This window comes from Heterodontus francisci, chromosome 23 (genome assembly GCF_036365525.1).
Source record: "Heterodontus francisci isolate sHetFra1 chromosome 23, sHetFra1.hap1, whole genome shotgun sequence".
Classification (NCBI taxonomy): domain Eukaryota; kingdom Metazoa; phylum Chordata; class Chondrichthyes; order Heterodontiformes; family Heterodontidae; genus Heterodontus; species Heterodontus francisci.
Window position 1 is genome coordinate 18,660,855 of NC_090393.1, and position 23,710 is coordinate 18,684,564.

Consider the following 23,710-nt stretch of genomic DNA (forward strand, 5'->3'; position numbering starts at 1 on the left):
AGTCTGCAATTGGTTCAGTGTGATCAAGTAATTTACTACAGAGTGGATTTAGTGAAGACAAATTCCATAGGTCAGCTGTTGTATGGTGTGAGTTTGATCAGCCATCAAGTTAATGAGCCAAAAATAATTTTTTGCCCTCCCCCCCCCCCCCCACAACCAAGTCAATTGACCAGGGTTCTTTGTGCCAGATCACTAGCCAATGATCCTACTGTGAAGGGCACACGTGTGAACATCAGTTAGGCTGTCCTGGTTGTGGTTGCTGGCAGTGGAACTCTTCAATACTCACTGTCCAGGCTTTCACATGAAGAATGGGCAACTTCGAGGTGTTGTCCTGGGATTGCAAGAGGAGCTGTGATTAAAGTAAGATGGTCAGATGATAATTGGAGAAGGAAACGTAATGAATAAAATTATTCCAGTCATTTGACTATGCTACCTTTGCTTAAAATCATCAATTGATACAACTTTCTGTCTGATCGGTCACGTTTTGTTCAGTTGCGAGGTGTGGTATTTTATACAATCTTTTTTTCATCAGATGTTTGCACCACGTGACCTGACCACATGAATGTCTGATCGGAAACATGAAGTTGATCTTTTATGATGCATTGAGAACTGGGAAGTGCTTTTTGTGGTGTTCAGCAAAAGAGATATAAAGACTCCTTAAAAGGTCTCAAACACTGCAAAATAGACATTCATAAGTGGAACAACTTGCTTAAGATAAAAAAAAAAGCATGTGCAAAAAATCATACATGAAGGCACCTCCTATTGTTGGGTTCCTCATATTGCTGTTGCTGAATGTAAAGGCCAGCTGAGGATGTCTGTATTAAAATCAAGATTCTCAACCCGGTTTAACCAGGATGCACTACTCAATCTGTGGATGCCCATTCCAAGAAAAAACAAATCTCATAAGTCACCAAAGAACTCACTGCAAAAAATGATATTCTGGCTGTCTTCGAAATTGAAGGGCGAATGACGACAATACAGCTTAAAATGACATAGAGTGAGAAAGCTCAGCGTCTCTCTTTTTTGGCCTTGAGATATTCCATCAAAGTTGTAGAGATCACAATGGTAACTTCTTGGCTCCTCCCAATCTACAGAAACCTCCAACAATAGTTAACCTTTAATTGGCCTTGATTAACATCACTACTCCCCACATGGAGTAACTGAAAAGTAGTCTGGTTAACATCTGAACATTTAAACTGTGCTCCAAACAATACAAGAAATCACTTACTTAAAAAAAAATTAACTAAGGGAATTGAAAAGGGCAGAAGATCAGCATTTTTCCTTCCAGAGATCAAATCTTGGGATAGTTATGGATTGAAAATGTTCCTCACCTGACTAAGCACCTTGTACAAATTGAATTTGTGTAGCCTTGCCCCAATTCCTTGGGTCTTTGTGGTAAGCAGGTTATTAACCTTAAGCACAACTATGAGTTCAATATTTGTGTGCTCCTGTCTTGTGTTCTGCCTTGATTTTAAAAATTCTTATCCTTGTTTTCAAATCGCTCCCGATCTCTGTAATCTCCACCCCTATAATGTTCAGATATCTGTGCTTCTCCAATTTGACGACTTGAACATCTGATTTTAATCACTGCACTTGGCTTTTTTCCAAAAATATACTTTATTCATAAAAACCTGTTTAAAAATTTACAAAACAGTTCTGAGTTGACATTCCAGAAAGTGTAAAAGAAATCCGTTATCTTCAATACAGAATGTAAGTTGCCTCACAACCCTTCCATTCTACATGAAATATACATTTGCATTATATAACAAAACCATATTTTGGTGCGTACAGCCCCTCGGTTCACTATGTCGGGAGGACCTTGCACTGTGGCCTTTCCCCACTGAGCCTTTGTGGCATCTGCTCCAAGCTTTAGTGCGTCCCTCAGCGCGTAGTCCTGGACCTTGGAATGTGCCAGTCTGCAACACTCTGTCATGGACAACTCTTTGCACTGGAAGACCAGCAAGTTTCGGGCAGACCAAAGGGAGTATTTCACCAAGTTGATGGTCCTCCAGCAGCAGTTGACGTTTATCTCGGTATATGTCCCTAGGAACAGCCTGTGGAGCAGACTCCTATGTTACCGAGCTGCTTGGGATGAACCTCAACAAAAACCACTGCATCTCTTTCCATGCCTGCTTTGCAAAGGCACGTTTCAGAAGGAGGTGGGCAACAGTCTCTTCCCCACCACAGCCGCCTCGAGGGCAGCATGCGGAGGCGGTGAGATTCTGAGCGTACGGGAATGTGTTCGTTTGTGAGGCTTTAGCTATGTATTTAATATGTTACATTTTCCAGGACTGTTCTTTGGTGATATTTATGACAGGAGACTGTTTAAGTCTATTTTTGGACTTTTTTAATGAACCTCTGCTGGTTAACATCTGCACTTTATCTAAACAAAAATAACCAGAAGAGAAAATTTAAGTTTACATACATATCCATGTAGACTGTGTCTTTAAGAATTTAGCTCTCGGTGTGATTTGTTTCTGTGCAATACGTTGGTAGTTCTATGCAATGTAATCTGTTTGCTACTGGAATGAGACATAGAATTCTGCTTTCCTTCCAAGGTTAATGCTAGGAATTCCACCCTAGAAATGTAGTCACATGTTGCCAATTTTTACATTTGTGGTCAGAAATAGAATTGGAAAAAAAAACACATGGGGACGGATTCTGCACTCTATCAATCCAAGCTTTTGAGCAAACTCGATTCTCTAGGATAAATTTCAGGATTGGACTGATGGGCAGGCAGACACTACCACTGGGTCAGTTAATGTTTATATCTTCATACCATGGGTATTCCATACTGTACACTGAAACAAATTCAGTATATATTTGCCATCTAGTATGCAGCCAGCATAAACTGGATTTCACATTCTGAAGTGTCACATTTAGTTACAGATGCAAAATGGTATTTGAAACGAGACAGTTACCTGCATTTTCCTATTTAGACAGTGCTCTTAAAATCTCAGGTTAGGTTAGCAGCTAAGTATCACAATCATGGTCCAAATCTGGGACTACCCATAAGTGACCCACGGAGATCTTCATGTAATTTATTTTTAAACAGCACCTAACAGCTTTGGTGCTCCTGCTTGTCCCACCTCTTTCTGAAAAAGATCCTCCATTCCCTTTCCTTTGCTCCTCATGAAGATATGCCTGAAATTAGAAACTCACTGGCGATTTGCATGAACTTGGGTCCACGCAACCTGTAAAAGGTGTTGGTATAAATGCTGTATGTGTCTCTGAAGTCAATGGTAAAGGATTTGTATCTTAGAAATTTTATAAGGAAATAGAATTTGAAACTGGACTGTACATTGTAGCTGAGTGGAGACTGGGGGGAGTGGCTGCAGCAATATGTTCTTAGGCTTTTATCAATGTCTGTGGTAAGATGTCTGCTAGAGGATATGTAAGAATTGCCACCCGAGAGTCCTGTTCTGATTCTCCTTGTGTAGAAGTGTCTTGTCTCTGCAATTTTACTGAAGTCAGTGAAGCTCAGGACTTCACAAAGCTTCAATGACATATCCTTCATAACAGAAACCAAGTTAACATTATTTCATAATTCCAAAAGCAATGAGTCTTGAGCAGTGAAATATAAAATGGCTAAAAAAAAATTGAAGATCCATTGTAACTAGTTCTTTGGTTTTATAACTGCTTTTTACGTTGAGTTTAGCGCATGCTACTGTCGCCAATTCATGACACATTTTCTGTGGAGCTGATGAAAACTCCAAAGTAAACTAGGTAAATTCCTAGTTGGCCTTAATGAAATGTTTCCAAGGTTTATTTTGGGATTACTATGGAGTTGCACAAAACTCGAGCATTGTGAGCCAGTGCCAGTAGCATATCCCTAAACCTAGTATAAAAACAATGGCATATTTTCTTCCATTCAGATCCTTGCAAAACTGAATGCTGACTGATGAAATGAGAGCTTTTGCTAGAAATACACCTATCCACATCTGAAAGAGAACAAAAAACAGCACAGCACAGGAACAGGCCACTCGGCCTTCCAAGCCTGCGCCGATCTTGATGCCTGTCTAAACTAAAACCTTCTGCGCTTCTGGGGACCGTATCCCTCTATTCCCATCCTATTCATGTATTTGTCAAGATGCCTCTTAAACGCCGCTATCGTACCTGCATCCACCACCTCCCCCAGCAGCAAGTTCCAGGCACTCACCACCCTCTGTGTAAAGAACCTGCCTCGCACATCCCCTCTAAACTTTGCCCCCGCACCTTAAACCTATGTCCCCTAGTAACTGACTCTTCCACCCTGGAAAAAAGCTTCTGACTATCCACTCTGTCCATGCCGCTCATAACTTTGTAAACCTCTATCTTGTTGCCCCTCCACCTCCGTCGTCCCAGTAAAAACAATCCGAGTTTATCCAGCCTCTCCTCATAGCCAATGCTCTCCAGACCAGGCAACATCCTGGTAAACCTCTTCTGTACCCTTTCCAAATCCTCCACGTCCTTCTGGTAGTGTGGTGACAAGAATTGCACGCAAAATTCTAAGTTCGAACATTTTCTGCTTTTATTTCAACAAATGTCAATCTAAGTTTTTCTTTTAATTGTTACATTTTTAAACTAAGTTTATAAATGAGCGTTGTGGTGGCAATAACATTTGCAATGGATACAATACATTTTTGTATTACAACCCACATTTGCTTTGTGGGTTACTTTATATTCTGACTTTCCCGACTCTATCATCACCCTATTCTCACACAGCTAACTTTACCTGTGGGAGTTACAACTGAGATGTCATTGCTGCAAGTTCGTTGATTAATGTAAAAATACAAAGATGGAAATCTAATTGAAAGTTGAAGCAATGTTATAAAGCACAAGAACAAAGCTTGAGTGGTTCTGATTCTTGGTACCCTGAAATTGGAGTAGTATTTTAAATTCACTAAGACATTTCATCATTTTCATTTTTCATTAAAACTTATTTTCTTGCCATTGCAGTGACGCTTGGTAGTTCACATCTCCTTTGTGAAGATTTCCCGATGCTTGAAAAAACAGTGCTACATGGCTTAGGATAGAACTGGTGATAAAGCATGTAAGTCTATTGATCAGGAGATCAAACCTTTATATCACCAGGTTAATTCACAACTAGTATTACACAATATTATTTTGTGCTTTCCCGGTGCACGTTCCTGGCCAATAGGACTTGCTCCCACATCTTTGTCAACACTACTTGCAAGCCAGACAGGGACTGGAGTGGGAAGCACCAACAGTGGCCTAGAAACAATTGTCCTTGGGCTTTTCTCTTCTCCTTTACCAGAAAGCATCTGGTTTCTCTTAACACCTCCCATATCAGCACTGCTGAGATTGTGAATTAATTGGCAAAGGGGATTGAATTTGTGTCTCTCACTACCACTTTGCTGTCAAATAATAATGTAATTGTCTCGACAAACTACAGCAGCTCCCTTCAGACGCTTGGGTAGATAATCAAACTTGTAAACTTCTACTGAATAGTGCATTGTGTAACGCAGGCCGTAACACACTGGGATTCTGTTGGCATTTAAAGTCACTGAAGTATGCCACAGGCTTACCTTGGTTTTATTTCATTGCATGTATAATCTTTGGCCATTGGATTGTTTATGTGAGAGAGAATCATGCATATGCACATTAATTAAAATTAACTTCCTAATCCAAGAATGTGAATCTCTTTGTAATGGATGCTGCTAGAATGTCTGTAGCAAGTAACCATCTTTAGCTACTTATGTCAGGGCAGAAGTGATACTGCAAAATCTTGCAACGATACAGCTTTAAATGGGATTGGGTGGAGCAGGTGTAATTGTCAAGTGCAAAGAATTGGAAATATGACAGAATAGGATGATCAAAGCACAATAACAGTATGTTACCACACCAGTGATCAGTAAAATATTGTGGATATACTGAGTCCCTGATTTCTGATCATGCTTTCAGTCATCTGAGCCAACTCTTCCTACTCCCATTTAAGTCTGATCCCTATTTTTTGAAACATGTTGGTACTTGTTGACAATGGTTGAGCTGCTGTATAAGTACATCTTGACAAGAGTAAATGGTGTCCAGGAATTTCCCCATTGGGAGAGTACCCAACGTCGTCTCGCTAGTTTCTCCAAGGACTCGGCGACCCAGTTAACCATGATTAACTATTCTCGGGAAGAACAAGGAATAAGGCAAACACTAAAGGATGTCTTTCACTGCAACGATATAATGAAACCGAGCTGCAGTCTCACAGCATATTTGAATTGCAACATGCAGTACGTGAGATGGGAGGGAATGCCAGGTATAACCTATTTTGTACAAAATGATTTCCTGATCTTAGCCATGCTACCATAGGCTTTGTGGAGATCATCTGCTCCCCTTGTAGAGGGAAGAAAAATTGGAGAGCCAACTATCTCAAAGCATCTTTCATACCTTTTTAGCAACTGGCTGTAGTTTAGCACTTATGGAGTCCAGAGAGCTGTGTGGAAGGAATTATTCATGGTATTACTCACAAACAAGAATTTATTTCTTCCAGGGTAATATGCATCAGTTTTCTAGAGCCTGAGGTTAATTTTAAACTTTACTGATAAGTTACAATATGATTGGATTTGTGCCTTGTTTCTGGTTGAGTTTTGCAGGTTGATGATTATTTTACCCAGTTGATAGACTTTCCTCACATAGGGCCTTTCAGGCTGTGCTCTCAAACTCTGAAAGTACATTTTCTATGTGGCAAACTTTAGGAAGCAGGGGGAGGAGTGGTGAGTCGACCTGCTTAGAGCTTTTATAAAGTTTTGCAGACCTACTGTAAGTAAACGGTGACACCGAGTGAAGTTCAGGAATACAGCTGGTCAAATTCAAGCCAGGATTTGTCATTCATGTTCATCTATCAGGCATGTGGCATGGAAAATTGACTTTGATCCTACGATTGCAAGTTGACAGTAAGTTGAGGATTTTATTTTAGAAAGAAAAATGGAGGATCGTAGATTTCACATCTGTTCTCTCTCCCGTGGAATTGTTCTGGACATTGAGGGCTGGATTTTCATTATGGAGGCAGGAAACAGGAACCAGGTCTGATTTTGGGTCAGAAACCCACTTGTGGAAAATTGATTTAGGTTGCAATTTTCAAATGGCTAAGTCCTTAATTGGTAGGAAGATGGGTCTCCTGTCCACTTAGAGCCAGTGGGATTGAAAATGGCAGTGGGTCAGATCAAGTGTGGGGCTGAAGTAGGGTCCTACAGCAGCCATAACTGAGGCTGCTTGTTGTCCTGAAAGAGAGAGATCTGCCTTCCACAGCACCAGAGGGAGGTGAGATGTCACTGGAGAGCTGGAGGGCTGGTACTAGGGGCAGGGGAGACCCTCGCTTCATCAGTGCTGACCTGGATTTAACACTGGAGGCCGTTTGGGAGAGGAGGGAGGTCCTCTTCCCAGAGGGTGGCAGGAGGAGGCCATCTCCTCGTGCAGCAGGGGCACCTCTCTCTGTTCAGTGTTATCCCCTACTTCCTCCCCCTCCTCCTCCTCCTGTCTTGCCTCCTGCTTCTCCCCTGATGAGCTGTCTCCTTCCAGGGCCTCAATGTCCTCGTGGACCACACCCCTCTAGAGAGCCATGTTATGGAGAGTGCAGCAGACCACCATAATGACAGACCTTTTACAGGAGGATATTGGAGGGCACCACCTGACCGATCCAGGTATTGGAATCGCATCTTCAGAAACCCAGTTGCCTGCTCCAATGGTTGGCCTGCTGAGCATATGGCATTAGTTATTTCATCTCTGTCTGGGGTTCCCGTAGTAGGATGAGTAGCCATCTCTTCAAGGGATTTCCCTTGTCCCTTGGATCCATCTATGCACTTTGAGGGATGAAGTGAACTACTGAGGCAGCCTGGACTGGCAAAGGATAAAGGAGTCATTGCTGTTACCAGGAAAGTGAGCGCACACAGAGAGGAAGCTCTTGTTATGGTCACAGATCATTTGGATGTTGAGGGAGTGGAAGCCCCTCCTATTGATGGATCTTGTTGGCCAGTCGCTGGGTGCCTTGATGGCCACATGAGCCCATGCGATGATGCCCTGCACCGGGGGGGAAATCCAGCAATGGAGGTTAAACCCAATGCAGTCTGTGCCTGCGCAGGCCCATCTGGGTCAAAGTCGATGTAGTCCCCACCTTCCTGAAAATGGCATCCGTGACCTGCCTGATGAGCTGCCGATTGCGAGATGCTACCTAGTTCCACAGCTGATCCCTGGAATGACCCGATTCGATAGAAATTTAGGGCAACAGAGACCTTGACAACTGCAGGTAGGGGATGGCCACGGGGCCTTGAGGCCTCCGGCCCTTGTGGATCAGAGCACGCAGGTCCGACACCATCTGCCTGGATTGGTGCAGCCTCCTATGGCACTAGCACTCAGTTATTTGCAAGGATCTGACCCTTGGGCTATGCACCTGATGCCTAGGGTAGTGCCTCCTTCCCCTTGCAGCCACACCCCCCCCCCCCCCCCCCCCAACCCCACCTGCTGTGCTTCTCTGGCCTCCTGCTGTCCAGAAGGTTGCATCTGCTGAAGCTCCTCCTGGCTGCTCTTTCCAATGTCAGAGTAGCCTGTTCCATCTGAATTCCTTTAGCTGTGCTTTGTGCGTACACCAGGCCTTCCCCGACCTATCCCAGGTGCTCAAGTGATGTCAGCAGCCTCACGTCCCTCTCTGGGTTCCTGACTTGCACCACTGAGAAAAGCAAGTCTTAAAGCTTCAGCAATGGTCACTTTTTGGCACCCTTGAAAGAGCTGAGCTTTATTTTGGGCCTCTGCAGTATTTAATCAGTTCTTCGAATAGCCCTCATGGTCCCCTGTAGTGTTCATGACTTGAACATCCTGTCATGTTCCTCACATGGCATCTTACATGTTCCTAGCCTTTGAAAATTAAAACCTGCTGCTGACAAGCCTGTTAATGAGCTCAACAGGCAATTAACTGGAGGCAAGCGCCTGGCCTGTTCCTTCCCACTGTCCCTTTTAAAAATAGCGTCATGTTCTGGAGGCAGTGGGTCCCAATGCTGACCTCCAACACCGCGATCTTTAAATCGTGCTCACACCTGTACCCGCACTCTACAGGCTTTAAAAATCCGGCTCCAAGTGTTTGCAGGCTATTTTACCATCAAAAGCATTATACCTAATATCCCACATGCACATTTTCAGCAGGAATTAATTACTGGATTGCAATCAGGGTTCGAAATCTTAGCAACCCTCAAGTGGTACACCAGTTGTAGCACCACACTTCCTACCCCAGCTGAGATGAGTTAACTTAGTAAAACCAGGAATGGAATCTAGGGTATTCTTGATCTGTACGAGTCAGCATCACAAGAGATGGTGCATTTGCACATTAAGTGTATGGGAAGCTGTAAGTTCCAGCTAGTGTTGAGCAGAGCATGTAAGTGCGCGTTACGTTTTCTTAAGATAGAAGTGCAAAGACCTCTAGCAATTGTGGCCTAGCAAAACTTGAGGATTGTACCAACTGAGTGTCTTCTGTACTATTGAAAAATTCAGAAAAAGTGGAAAAATTATAGAATAGAAAAAATTATAAAGGCAGATATGCAAGATTTTTTTAACCCTTTATTTAAAAAAAAACCCTTAATAAAAAAAAATCCTGTTTGTGTTGAGATGCTCTATTAGAATGTAACCACTTTCTTAACTGCTGTGAAGAACAGCTTTTATCTAGAATATAAAAAGTGGTTACTGAAACTTTTTTTTGGTTAGTAGCTCTGACCATTATCATCCGTTTGTGGTTTGTGAAAATCGTTAAGCTTCCTGGGCTCTTACACTTCTCTTCACTGGTTGACATACTAATGCTAAGATCAAATTGATAGATACAATATTCACTATAGGCAAACAGTGTTTTAATAGTTGGATAGATTTAGTCCAGTATTTATATGACAACCTTCAAAAGGACTGGTAGCTTTTAGTAATATGTGTTTTAGCTTGCTCCTTGAGTAACTGGGATATCAGTATTTATCCGACTGAATCAGTTAAGTATTTTCCCAAGGTAATTTACTAGAAACATACTTGGCACAAGATAATATAACTATTGTGATGCTATGACATTGTCTAACTCTTTGCTGAGGGGGAGAAATTTTTGGTAATTGGAAGTACTCGTCATCAATGTTTTACTGAAAAATGGGAAGGGATCATGAAGTTCAACTAAAACAACAGCAACAGTCACAGAATCGATTGTAATAAAAACAAAACTTATTCAGTCATTGGAAATTAGTTGTTTTGTTCATAATACAGAAAGAAAAACCTGAAATTTTTCCAATTCTTTCATGAAAATGTGTATAGAATATCAGTGTAAATCTTCTAATGGAAGATGTCTCGACACTTACTTGTGTCTGAAAGAACTTTTACACTATTCCATTGGCTTTAGTAATGTAAATACAAGCAACTGGTCCCATAGTATGTTCTTCGGTGTCCTACCACACTTGGAGCTCAGCTCCTATTCTGAATGGGTGGCATCACTTTATACGACTGGAAATATTTCAAAACTGTTGGCTTCAGAAACTTTGGCTGAAGTTATTTCCCCTTGTTTAGAACAGCTTCTTTCTCTCACTAGCTGAGTGGGTCAATGAACCATGTAGTCCCATGTTCGATCCTTGATTTGTGCTGTGTGCTGATCTCTACCAGGGCAGAGATAAGGTTGGTTGGGTTGTGGGGGGGTGGGGGGCTACAAGTGGCCCTTGTGTCCTTGGCTAGAGTGGGAAAAGATCAGTTAAGACTTCCTCTTTCCCCCCCCACCCCCACCCCTAATCACTCGGACTCCGCTCTGATACTCCATAAGTCTGCCAGGACATGCACACTAATATTCTGACAGAAAGAATGGACACTTGGAAGTACTAGAGAGTTGTTGATGCCTGTGGATGCATATTTCATCATGGCTCAATGCCTTTGAGAGAAGCAGTAAGAAATAATCAGTAATGTATCATGATGCAGTTTTTGTTTTAAAATTATCTTGTGTATAAAGCAACAACAACTTGCATTTAAGGTGCTATATAAATACAATAAAACGTCCCAAGGCATTTCACAGGAGCATTATAACACAAAATATGACACTGAGCCGCATAAGCTTGGTCAAAGGTAGGTTTTAAGGAGTGTCTATGGAGAGGTATAGGGAGGGAATTTGAGAACTTGTGGGGGGGGCGCCTAGACAGCTGAATTTGTAGTGACCAAACGTGGAGCAATTAAAATTAGGGATACTTAACCGACCAGAATTAGATGAGCGGAGTTGTGGGATTAGAGATATGGAGGGATGAGACCTTGAGAATTTTACGATCAAAATATTGCTTGACTGGGAGCCAATGTAGGTCAGTGAGCACAGGGCTGATAGGTGAATGGGACTTGGTGCGAGTTAAGACACCAGCAGCAGAGTTTTGGATGACCTCATGTTTAGCATTTGGGAGGCCAACCAGGAGTGCATTGGAGTAGTCAAGTCTAGAGGTAGTAAGGGTCACTGACCCGAAACGTTAACTCTGCTTCTCTTTCCACAGATGCTGCCAGACCTGCTGAGTGATTCCAGCATTTCTTGTTTTTGTTTCAGATTTCCAGCATCCGCAGTATTTTGCTTTTATTATAGTAAAGGCATGAATGTGGGTTTCAGCAGCAGATGAGCTGAGAGAGGAGCGAAGTTGGATGATGTTAGAGGTGCAAATAGGCAGTCTTCGTGATGGCGCAAATATATGATCAAATATGACACCAAGGTTGCAAACAGACTGGTTTAGTGTCAGACTGTTGCAGGGGAGATGATGGTGTTAGTAGCTAAGGAATGTAGTTTGGAGTGTGGACTGAAAACAATGCCTTCAGTCTTCCCAATATTTAATTGAAGGAAATTTCTGCTCATCCAGTACTGGATGTCATATAAGCAGTCTGATAATTTAGCAACAGTGGAGGAGTCGAGAGGTGATGGTGAGGTAGAGTTGGGTGTCATCAGTGTACATGTGAAAACTGATGCTGTGCTTTTGGTTGATGTCTCTGAAGGACAGCATGTAGATGTGAAATAGGAGGGGACAAAGGATCGATTCTTGGGGGACACCAGATGTAACAGTACAGGAGCAGGAAAATAATACAGAAGTGATACTCTGGCTACGATTAGATAGATAAGAATGGAACCAGGTGAGTGTGGTCCTGCCCAGCTGGACGACGGTGGAGAGGCTTTGGAGGAGGATGGTGCTGTCAACTGTCAGAGGCCGCAGACTGGTCAAGGAGGATGTGGAGGGAAGGTTTACCTTTGTCACCGTCACGTTGTATGTCATTTGTGACTTTGAAAAGAGCTTTTTCGGTACTGTGGCAGGGGCGGAAACCTGATTGGAGGGATTCAAACATGGAGTTCTGGGAGAGATGGAAACTGATTTAGAAGGTGACAACACATTAAAGGACTTTGGAGAGGAAAGGGAGGTTGGAGATCAGACAGTAGTTTGCAAGGACGGTGGGGTCAAGGGATTTAAAAAAAAAAAATAGGAGCATAGGGTTAATTTTTAAAAAATTTTCTATAGACTTGGTCAGTGGGGAAATTGAGATAAAAGGTACATTTGGGAGTTTCAATTTCTTGATAGAAGGAATTATACTGGTGGAATTGGATGTTCGAAATTCTGGTTAGATTGTGTGCCATCTGGCATCCAATCTTAGACTCTGATTTCACTGTCAAAGGCAATGCTGTTAAAGGGGATAATTATTATTGCTCTCCCAACAGCATGCAAAGCAACCAAGAGCAAACTGATATTTTCACCTTTACAGACCCATTCCATGATTGTACTTTTATAAAGGAAACATTACTGCTTTTGTGGGGAGGGGCACAGGTATGGTTTTCATGTCAGTGGAAGGCTATCTGCTTTAGACCAAACTGCACTGACCCAGATGTCGTGGGTATAATGGTTATATGGGTTGCAGGAAAGTTGGTCTGATTAGATATGCTTTGTGGTCGGCTTATTTTTTTCCCCAGCATTCTATAGCTGAGCGAGTAGTTGTGACTGAACAACATGAAAAGGAAAGAAGGAACTAACGGACAAAGTGAAACCTCACATGTACTGCTCTTTGATTCTGTACAGTCACATCACCACAGCACCCCTCCCCAAAAAACACTGAAACACCGCAAGCTGAAAAGTATGTTGCTGCCTGATTTGGGAGCTTTTGTACAAGCTTGTTGCTTTGAGCAGCTGACTGAAAATTACTATATTGGCTGTAGATGTGTCGGCTAATTAACTGTAAGAATCTTGACCTCTTCAAAGACTAGGATCTGCTTAAATTCTATTCTTTTAATGAATTTCGTTTTATATAAAAAAAAAATCCCAGAAGTCTCAAACATTTTTTCTTTGTGTCTTTTGAAATAATTTATACTGTAGCCTCAAATGTTTGGGGAGAAAAATCAAACAAGGAACCTGCATTTGATTGTCCACTGATCTTTGCTGTTAAGTACAGGTACGTGGACAGCTTATTGAGGTAGCAGAAACAACTGTGATTTCCCTTAAGCTGATTGAATAACTTTCTGACACATGGCGATTGGCCACTTGAACCACTGCACATAATGAATCGGCATGGAATGGGGGTGACTGGAAAAAGAGAGTTGAGTTTTACTTCAGAGTTGGATTACTAGTGCAGTGCATTGGGGTTTGAACATAGTGTACCCCAGAGAAAGGTGGGAAGCTGGTTCATGGTTGCCATTTTTGACATCTAGAAAATTTCCAGTCTTGGCTGTGCCCATGGGAAGAGGACCTGAGCCCAGACTAGACACTCCACCACAGGAAGGAAAAATCGGAGGGTGAATTTCATTTTGTGTCAGCTCCAGTATGCTAAAATCTTTGGGAACCAATCATCTGCTTGGGTGGGGAATAGTGCTGGGAGCTCTGGGTTTAAAACACAATTTAGCAAATAGGCTAGAGAAAATCCTCCCATTAAATGCAAATTCAGTTAGGAGCTGCATGTACAAATGTCGCCAGCATTTACAATCTTGTTGCATGTATATAAATTTGTTTTTTTTAAATCTAGTTGTAACCAACTGTCACCATGGTAACATGGCACCTATTGGAGAATGTGAAGTATTTTGTTGTCCACCGGCCACCATTGATTTTATTTATTTTGAGCATCAGCTCTTTGGGTATCGCTTTCTTCAGTCTTGGGATCTACATCCGGTCACATGAAGTTACCAACCCTGATGTGCCTCAGGTAAGCTGACAAAGTACAACAAGAAAACTATTCTGAGAATTACACAAATGTGATTGTTGGATCTGCACCTTACTGGCAAACCAGAGCAATGTGGTCTAATTTTCCCCTCTGCCTCTATAGTGTTCATGCTTATGTAAGTTTGAGGGTAAAATTGTGTAGGTGCAAAATCAGTTTTCTCAACATCTGTATATCTGCATAGAGATTTCAGGAGCTGTACATAATTAAAATAACTGATATATTAATTACATTTACAACAAATAACTGAAGTTTTATTTTTTTCTTGGCTCCCCTGAAGAACCCATATCTATGCCGAATTAGTTTATCTTAGCTGTGATGGCAATATGCAGCTACAGTTAGTCTCTGTCAGCTTTGGATATGTCAAAGTGTTCACATCTCAAAGTCGTGAGTTAAAATCCCAATACAGACTTGAGTGTGTAATCTTGTCTGACACTTCAAACTTTCAGATGCAATGTTAACAACAGAGACCTGTCTGCTCTGCCAAGTAGATGTAAAAGATTCTATGGCACTATTCAAAGAGCAAGGAAGTTGCCTGGCCAACATTCATACCTTAACCAGTACCACCAGAAAAGGATTATCCCAGTGCTGTTTGTGGGACCTTGCTGTGAAAAATGATTCATTGGTTTGCATTTATGTAGCATCTTTCATGCACTGCAAAGCACTTTGGGATGTCCTGAGGATGTAAATGCAAGTTATGTCATTCACTGTCCTTTAGGTAGAGCAGGGAGAAATTAGGTATGGTTCCCATTTCTGATTGCTATCTAGTAGTGTTCCTCAAAAGTGCTTCTATGTAGGTAAATGTTGGACAAGGACAGGATTGAGCTTGGCTGTGTTGCCCTGCATGGTTGCAAAAGTCTGCCAATACTGTCTAACCAATACATGAAGGATAACCACTTGGGTGAGATGCAGGAGGACTACTGGTGCAGCAAAACTATACCCAAACAGTCAGTGCCTTGAGAAGAGGAGGACAGAAAATGGGGATGGAGAGTCCTTTATTGATTTGATCTATCTATCTTTTGTCTCCCCATGCCACCCTGCAAATTTTCTTCACTACTGAAGAGCACAATTTATGCCAAAGTATGGGTTTATAGAAGCTGACAGTCCTCTGCAACCCAGCCCAAGTCACCATACTTCACATGTGATCTGAGACAGTGATGGTTGGCAATCTATTCAACTAGGAGCACTACAGCTGAGACCAAAGATGCCCACTCAAAAATGCAGGAATCGCTGGATAGTGATGAGAACTGGGAGCCCTAACTTATCTTTCCCATCCCTAGTACATTTAGACCAATTGTAGCACTTCAACTAGCTGGGATCAACAGAGAACAGTGATGAAACCTGGAACATCTGAGGCTGTATGGCTTAGTGCCACTATCGGTTGAGTGGGCAAGAAATCAGCTAGGATTCATATCCTTGATCACAACCCCATTGGCTGCCTGTTGGACATATGGTGGACAGAATCAATTTTATCAATTTTGGTGATGAAAATCTAGTTAATTGTGGATAATACTTGTTTCAGCTCACATAAAGAACTGCCATGTGAGTGAGGTACCTGAGCTGTGAAACTTGCCTCAGCTTCAAGTCAATACCTTCAGAAAAGGAGGGGAAATAGCTTAAGATTTGACATCACTGAGAAACCCTCATTTTTATGTGAGAGGGCCCTAAATATGTTGTTTTGTTTATTGCTTTAGGCCTGGAATACAGTCCTTCAATCTCTCAGTAAATTGGAATTCTGTCTGTCTGAAAATGAAGGCTTGTGGCAGAACAGCACAGAACCTCTACCTGACGTTGGACATGGTTCTATAAGGAGGCGACCAGACCCAGATCTTTTAGCTCATACCACAACACGGCAATCCTCAGCTACTGTTGCTTATACACCAGGCATACCAGTCAGTGTGTCTATGTTAGTTCCAATGGCCTTTGACTCAAAGGAGCCATTAAAAAGATTTCATAGTAACATAACTCGTCTCCAAGCTATGGTTGTTGGAAATCTGCTGGGGCTGGAAGGTAAGACAGATGCACAGTGGTGATCCATTCTAGACATGTTTAAATGTGAAAGCTGGAATTTTGTGCTTCTCCATTTAATGGGTAGAAAGTCACAGGCTGATGAGCAAAACCAAGTGTAGCTATCAGTTAAAGCTAGGATTGATGCATATTTTCTCTTTTTTGAGGTGACTCGCCTCTTTGGCATATCTTTTGGTAACCTCTCCTAATATCTCCCTGCTTTGGATCAGTATGAATTTTTTAAAAATTATGCCTTGAGGCTTTTGGAAATTTCTCAATGTTAAAGGCATTACAAAATGCAAGTTGTAAGTTCCAACTGATTCCTCTGATGTATACCCACTTCTTCCTGTCCTATTTAATTTTAGTATTAGCTATAAATTTGACCAATTTACATTTGGTTTCTGAATCTAAGCCAATAGTGTAGACTGTGGGCCTTTTATCTAGTCTCCTGTAAAAAGCAAAAACAGCGAAAACATTTTGTTAACTAAAATCACTGATCTGTATAATTCTCTGTCCAATCCTGCCCCTTCACTTACAAGTTTTAAATAATCTTGGAACAATTTTTAAATTGGGAGATTTTTCAGGAGATTCCCAACAGGCTTCCATGAAGTTACTGGCATTATTTTAGACTGTTTGCTAATTGCCACCTTGTTTCTCTTTCAGATTCTAAAGCAAAGGAGATGATTAACATCATGCTGACATCGCCATGGCCACCTGAAGAATACCTTTCACAAATAAATTCCACAAATACCAAGAGTCCCCTTAGCTGCATCACAATGTCTGCAGCTGCACATGTCCTGCCCCAGGCAAGGTCAGTGAAGGGGGGTGCGCAGGGAGGAACCGTAGTTCGGTTTGGGGGTCGTCATCATTAACCAGAAACTTAACTGGACCAGCCATATATGCTGTGACTACAAGAGTAGGTCAGAGGTTAGGAATTCTGCAGCACATAACTCACCTCACTCCCAAAGCTTGTCCACCATCTCAAGGCACAAGTCAGGAGTGTGATGGTGTACTCTCCATTTACATGGATGTGTGGAGCTCCAACAACATTCAAGAAGCTCGACACCATCCAGGTCAAAGCAGCCTGCTTGATTTGCACCCTATCCACCATCTTAAGGATTCGTTCCATGCACCACTGGCACCAGTGGTAGCAGTGTGTACCATCTGTAAAAGTATCTTCCAAACGCGCGAGGCAGCAGGCACATGAGAATGCCGCCACCTGCAAGTTCCCCTCCAAGCCACACAGCATCCTTACTTGGAAATATATCGCTGTTCCTTCACTCACTGGGTCAAAATCCTGGAACTCCCTCCCTAACAGCACTGGGTGTACCTACACCACATGAACTGCAGTGGTTCAAGAGGTAGCTCACCACCTTCTCAAGGGCAGTTGAGGATGGTAAAATACTTCCCTTGCCAGTGACATCCACATCTCACGAATGAATAGAACAAAAATTCTCACAATCACAAAATTGTTACAGTCCAGAAGGAGGCCATTTGACCCATCATGTCTGCACTGGCTCTCCGAAAGAGCAATTCACTGTTTCATTCCCCCGCCTTCTCCCCATAACCCTGCACATTCTTCCTTTTTCATATCAGTCTAATTCCCTTTTGAGTGCTGCAGTTGAATCTGCCTCCTCCACACTGTCAGGCAGCACATTCCAGATCTTAACAACTTTCTGCATGAAAAATCTTTCCTAGTCACTTTTGCTTCTCTTACCAAATACTTGAAATCTATGCCCTCTCGTCTCGATCCTTTCAGGAGTGGGAACAGTTTCTGTCCATCTACTCTGTCCAGAAGCCTCATGATTTTGAATGCCTCTATCAAATCACCTCTCAGCCTCCAAGGGAACAGTCCTAACTTTTCCAATCTATCTTCATAACTGAAGCAAATTGTTCAGCTCCTTTTTTTAAAAAAAAACACTAGCAGCAACACACTTCAAAGCAGACAGATGGTCCTGCATTAAGTATAGACCAGCAATCCTTCAATCTTTCAAATTCAAAAGAAATACTTGAAGTATGCATAAAACTGCAACTATAAGTACCTTTAGCATTTAACACTTACTGCACAAATTAACTTTCTAGTCCGCAAAATTGAGTTAGCTACAATAATTACTCATTCTTTTACTTTGAAGAAATCCAGTGAGAGAGGCAGTTAAAAGATTAAACTTTTAACACTCAGTCAATTACTTATTCCTGGGGTGTCTCCATGTGCCTACATTTTCTCATATGGGCCAAGCGTTCCCCTCTTCAAGGTCTCTATCGGACTATGCAACAATCCCGCCAAAGAGACTTGCATTAAAGGCCTGCTTGGGTCTGAAAAAGAAAACTACCTGAGCCTGACAGAACCACATCCGACCCGGCCCGAGTCCTTCCATTTTTTCCCGCGCCCGACCCGACCATCAGTTAACTTACCTTCAGTTTTTCACTTTGCTGATCTGCACAAGCTTAAAATAACTAACAAAACCACATTACTAGTCAAAAAATTACACTAACAGTGGAGCCACTTACCTGTGATAGAGCGTGTCGGACCCGGAAATGCAACCCGACCCGAACCCGACACGTCGTAGAAATGCAAGTTAAAGGCATGTGTCGGGTTCAGGTTGGGTAGCCGGCCTTTAAAGAACAAAGAACAAAGATAATTACAGCACAGGAACAGGCCCTTCGGCCCTCCAAGCCTGCGCCGATCCAGATCCTCTCTCTAAACATGTCGCCTATTTTCTAAGGTTCTGTATCTCTTTTCTTCCTGCCCATTCATGTATCTGTCTAGATACATCTTAAAAGACTCCATCGTGCCCGCATCTACCACCTCCGCTGGCAATGCGTTCCAGGTGCCCACCACCCTCTGCGTAAAGAACTTTCCACGCATATCCCCCCTAAACCTTTCCCCTTTCACTTTGAACTCGTGTCCTCTAGTAATTGAAACCCCCACTCTGGGGAAAAAGCCTCTTGCTATCCACCCTGTCTATACCTCTCATGATTTTGTACACCTCAATCAGGTCCCCCCTCAACCTCCGTCTTTCTAATGAAAATAATCCTAATCTACTCAACCTCTCCTCATAGCTAGCGCCCTCCATACCAGGCAACATCCTGGTGAACCTCCTCTGCACCCTCTCCAAAGCATCCACATCCTTTTGATAATGTGGCGACCAGAACTGCACGCAGTATTCCAAATGTGGCCGAACCAAAGTCCTATACAACTGTAACATGACCTGCCAACTCTTGTACTCAATGCCCCGTCCGATGAAGGAAAGCATGCCGTATGCCTTCTTGACCACTCTATTTACCTGCGTTGCCACCTTCAGGGAACAGTGGACCTGAACACCCAAATCTCTCTGGACATCAATTTTCCCCAGGACTTTTCCATTTACTGTATAGTTCACTCTTGCATTTCTACGATAACAAGCCCAGTCTTTGCAGCATGCACTAAATTCAGTTAACTGTAAACCATGCTATAGGGTTCCCAAAGTAAATTTCATTGCAAATGATGTTCTGTAAATGTCACTAAATATAGCAGCTTTCACGAATTTCCACCCCCTCCCCTTCCCAGCACCTTGTTCTATCCTCTGCTTGAAGGTGGTCCATGCTGGGGGTTCAGTCCATAGGTGGAAGCAGAAGTTTTTAAAAATTCCTTCATGGGATGTGAGCGTCGCTGGCAAGGCCAGCATTTATTGCCCATCCCTAATTGCCCTTGAGAAGGTGGTGGTGAGCTGCCTTCTTGAACTGCCATAGTCCATATGGTTTAGGTATACCAATAGTGCTGTTAGGAAGGGAATTCCAGATTTTTGACTCCGCGATATAGGTCCCAGTCGGGGTAATGCGTGAGTTGGAGAGGAACCTGCAGATGGTGGTGTTTCCATGTGTCTGCTGCCCTTGTTCTTCTAGGTGGTAGAGGTCTTGGGTTTGGAAGGTGCTTTCGAAGAAGGCTTGGCGAGTTGCTGCAGTGTATCTTGTAACATGGTACATGCTGCTGCCACTGTGCACCAGTGGTGGATGGGGTGCCAATCAAGTACACTACGTGTGGTGGACGGTAAAGTGAGTAGTGTTTCTCAAACAGTATCCTGACATTTAAAATGAACCCAGATCACCAGTGAACAAAGTAAATCATGTTTGCAGTATCGAACTTTATTTGACACTTTATAAAATAAAGTTTTTTTTTTTTTAAAAGTAGCTTATACATTGCAGAGCACTGAAATTTACAGTTTCCATTACAGTCCTGCTTGTTTCCAGTGAAGAACTCTGTAATCCCTGTCTGGACTGTTTTTCTGACAGAATGGATGTTAAACTTGGTTCACCATTCTGAGCGCGTACAAATCTTGCTCTGTAGCAGGATTCTGCTCTGCAGTTGCAATGTCAAAACCACTGTACATCAGCTAGCGTTACCATAATCTCTTCAATGTTTCATCCGGGTCCTGTTCTCTCTCCATCATTGTTTGTGGCATCGGCTTCCATTGCACCAATGACATCGCTTGGTGTCAGTTTCAGGTGGAGTGTCATGGTCACCAAGATTACACTCTTCAAAGAGATTAAAATCAAGTCTGCCAAGTCCTTCAACCAACTCCTTGGCTTTTTGGGCTCGAGGAGGCCACTCAAACTACTACAGAAGTACATCCTCAATTTTCCCCATCCTTCACCTTTCCAAATGGGTTGCAAATTTGATGCTATTCAGTGAACAGCTGTTTTGGATGTCAGTATAAATTCATGACAGTACATTTTGGAAGGCTGAAATCCACTGCTAGGTTACTGGCTCCCTTCAGCAGTTCCATCCATCTTGTAAACAAGGTCCATATTCATGCTGAGGTTCATTAATTTCCTCTCTCCAGTCATTTTTACAGCTGCAATCAGTGCTAATTAGCATAAACTGTAACCTGACACTAATGACAGGATTTAGTAACTGAGGTAATCACACCTTAATGAGATGCGAACTGCTGATTGAATAGCTGAGTCTGCCCAAAATACCTGGAGCACTTAATAAAGTATGTGTGCCTTTGTAATTACATCTGAGAATGGCAAATGGGTAACGTTAATTGGCTAGTGTAGATGGTTGTCTGTAATAACTACGGATGGTATAAATGGTAAGGACTGTATATAACAATATTTTCTCTCAAATAAAACAAGATTATTCTTTAATGGTAATATTGGGCTCTAAGTGATAGACTTATTGGGAGTTTTTATAATGTCAGTCGTCATTTTAGCAGTCTACTTTGCTTCATGTCAAATGGTATCTAGTGTAATAAAACCAAAATCTGTTCATGCCTTCATGTCCATTGTTGTTTAATTTATTTTCATCTTTTTTGTTTCTGTCAGATACTTTCCTTCCTGTGACTTGGAGAATCTCACAGATGCATCATCATATCAGGCCACATTGGCAGAGAGTTCAGAGAAGACACCTTCGCAAGGTCACACTTCTGCTCAGTGCTACAAGGCACAGTACAAGCCTGAACCCAAGTTTACCATTGTGTTGTCGAAGGTGAGACTTGGAAACAAAAAAAACTTTTCCTCTACCTTGGTTGTCACCAATTTGTCAAAATCTATTAAGAAAACTATCTGTTACTCATTTAATCAACTAGGTGTAAGTCATCATTTACTTTTAAAATGCCCCATCCATCAAATTTCTGATCTCTATCATGGCAAAAGGCAAAGTACAAAGTAGCGGCTGGGTGCTTGCTCACATCAACGATGGAAGGGAAGACTGAAATTGTAAGTATCTCCAAATGTGTATGCAGATAGGTATCAGCAAAGATCTATGAAGGTCAGAAAATGGTGCAGGTCACAAGAAGCAACTACAGTAGGGAAGTAAATTACAGGTGTAACTTTGAAAACAAATTTTGTTTCACAAAATATATCTATCTAAAATGATCTTTTAAATGAATAATATCACTTATCCAATGCATACTACATTCATTTATGCTATCTCTATATTTATGGATATTTAGTCAATATTGTCTACGGAAGCATAGCTGACAGTTACAGATACAGTTGCTGTCATTTCTCAGGGTATCATCGGGAAAGTTGAGTACTTTTCTAACTGGCTCATGTAGATGTCCCAAAAATCTGTGGGACAGCATGGTTTGATGAATGTGCCAAGGTGGACCTGGACCTGGCTTGACCTCTGCCACTGATTTTTCCCAAAGTTTGCAAGGTAGTCCTATAATCTGCAATCCTTTAGTAGCATAAGAGCCCTCCCTTACTGCAGACGAGAAAGTCAGACTGAAACGTCTTTAAGTGCCCCAGTGACCTCTTAACTGTGTTTTTGAGCCCCAAGCCTCCTTACTCCAATGACTTTATAAGGGGTGGATGAAGCTATTCCGTCACAAGGCCACCCTAGAAAATTTGGTGTTCTACTGAGTCCCACCTGAGTTTTCAGCTGTCTGCTGTACTGTCGGCAAAGCTATGGTGGAATTTCACTGGAACATCTGAAGATTTTTTGGGCCAGTGTCTATTGGTGGGAGCAATCCCAATTTTGAATTTAATAACATTTATGCATTAAATTTAGTAGGCCATATATCATCTGGTTTTCAGGTATATTTGGATTGTTTCAGATTAAGAGGGCTTCAGAAATTGAACATTTTTTGATCATTGCAACTTTTTATGCCATACTTTCCTTTTTCCTTCCTGCTGGGTGGTGGTGATTCATGCTGGGGCACTGCTGCACAGGCACTTTTTTCATTTGTTCATGGGATGTGAGCATCACTGGCTAGGCCAGCACTTACCTCTCCCGAATTGCCCTTGAAGGTGGTGGTGAGCTGCCTTCTTGAACTGCTGCAGTCCTTGTGTAGGTACACCAACAGTGCTGTTAGGAAGGGAGTTCCAAGATATTGACTTGACGACAGTGAAGGAACGGCAATTATAGTTCCAAGTCAGGATGGTGTGTGGCTTGGAGAGAAATTTGCAGGTGGTGGTGTTCCCATGCATCTGTTGCCTTTGTCCTTCTAGGTGGTAGAGGACGTGGGTTTGGAAGGCGCTGTCTAAGGAAAGGAGCCTTGGAGAGTTGCTGCATGCATCTTCTAGATGGTATGCAGTGCTGCCACTGTGTGTTGGTGGTAGAGGGAGTGAACGTTGAAGGTGGTGCATGGGGTGCTGATCAAGTGGGCTGCTTTGTCCTGGATAGTGTTGAGCTTCTTGAGTGTCTGGAGCTGCACCCATCCAGGCAAGTGGAGAGTGTTCCATCACACTTCTGACTTGTGCCTTTTAGATGGTCGACAGGCTTTGGGGAGACAGGAGGTGAGTTACTTGATGCAGAATTCCAAGCCTCTGGCCTGCTCTTGTAACCAAAATATTTGTGGCTGGTCCGGTTAAGTTTCTGGTCAATGGTAACTCCCAGGATGTTCATAGTGGGGGACTCGGCGATGGCAATGCGATCGAACATCAAGGGTTGATGGTTAGATTCTTTCTTGATTTGAGATGGTCATTGCCTGGTACTTAAGTGGCAAGAATTTCTCACCCACAGCTGTTACAAAAATTTCTAAATTCACTTGTAACAGCCCTTCAAAACACTCCCACAGGGGATGCTGAGACCAAGTGGGCCCACATCAGAGATGCCATCTATGAGTCAGCTTTGACC

At 42.4% G+C, this 23,710-nt stretch overlaps 1 protein-coding gene across 4 annotated transcripts in view; it reads left to right on the forward strand.

Moving 5' to 3' along the window:
- Positions 1–23,710, forward strand: part of LOC137382621 (transmembrane protein 248-like) — a 37,584-nt gene that overhangs the window by 7,547 nt on the left and 6,327 nt on the right. For 3 of the 4 annotated variants that reach the window (XM_068054801.1, XM_068054803.1, XM_068054804.1), the window contains exons 2-6: positions 4,939–5,032; positions 13,951–14,127; positions 15,837–16,152; positions 16,813–16,960; positions 21,454–21,616. In XM_068054801.1, coding sequence (XP_067910902.1) covers positions 13,969–14,127; positions 15,837–16,152; positions 16,813–16,960; positions 21,454–21,616 — 786 coding nt within the window. In that variant the 5' untranslated portion in view covers positions 4,939–5,032; positions 13,951–13,968. The remainder of the gene's footprint in view (positions 1–4,938; positions 5,033–13,950; positions 14,128–15,836; positions 16,153–16,812; positions 16,961–21,453; positions 21,617–23,710) is intronic. The other variant, XM_068054805.1, reaches the window with a different exon arrangement.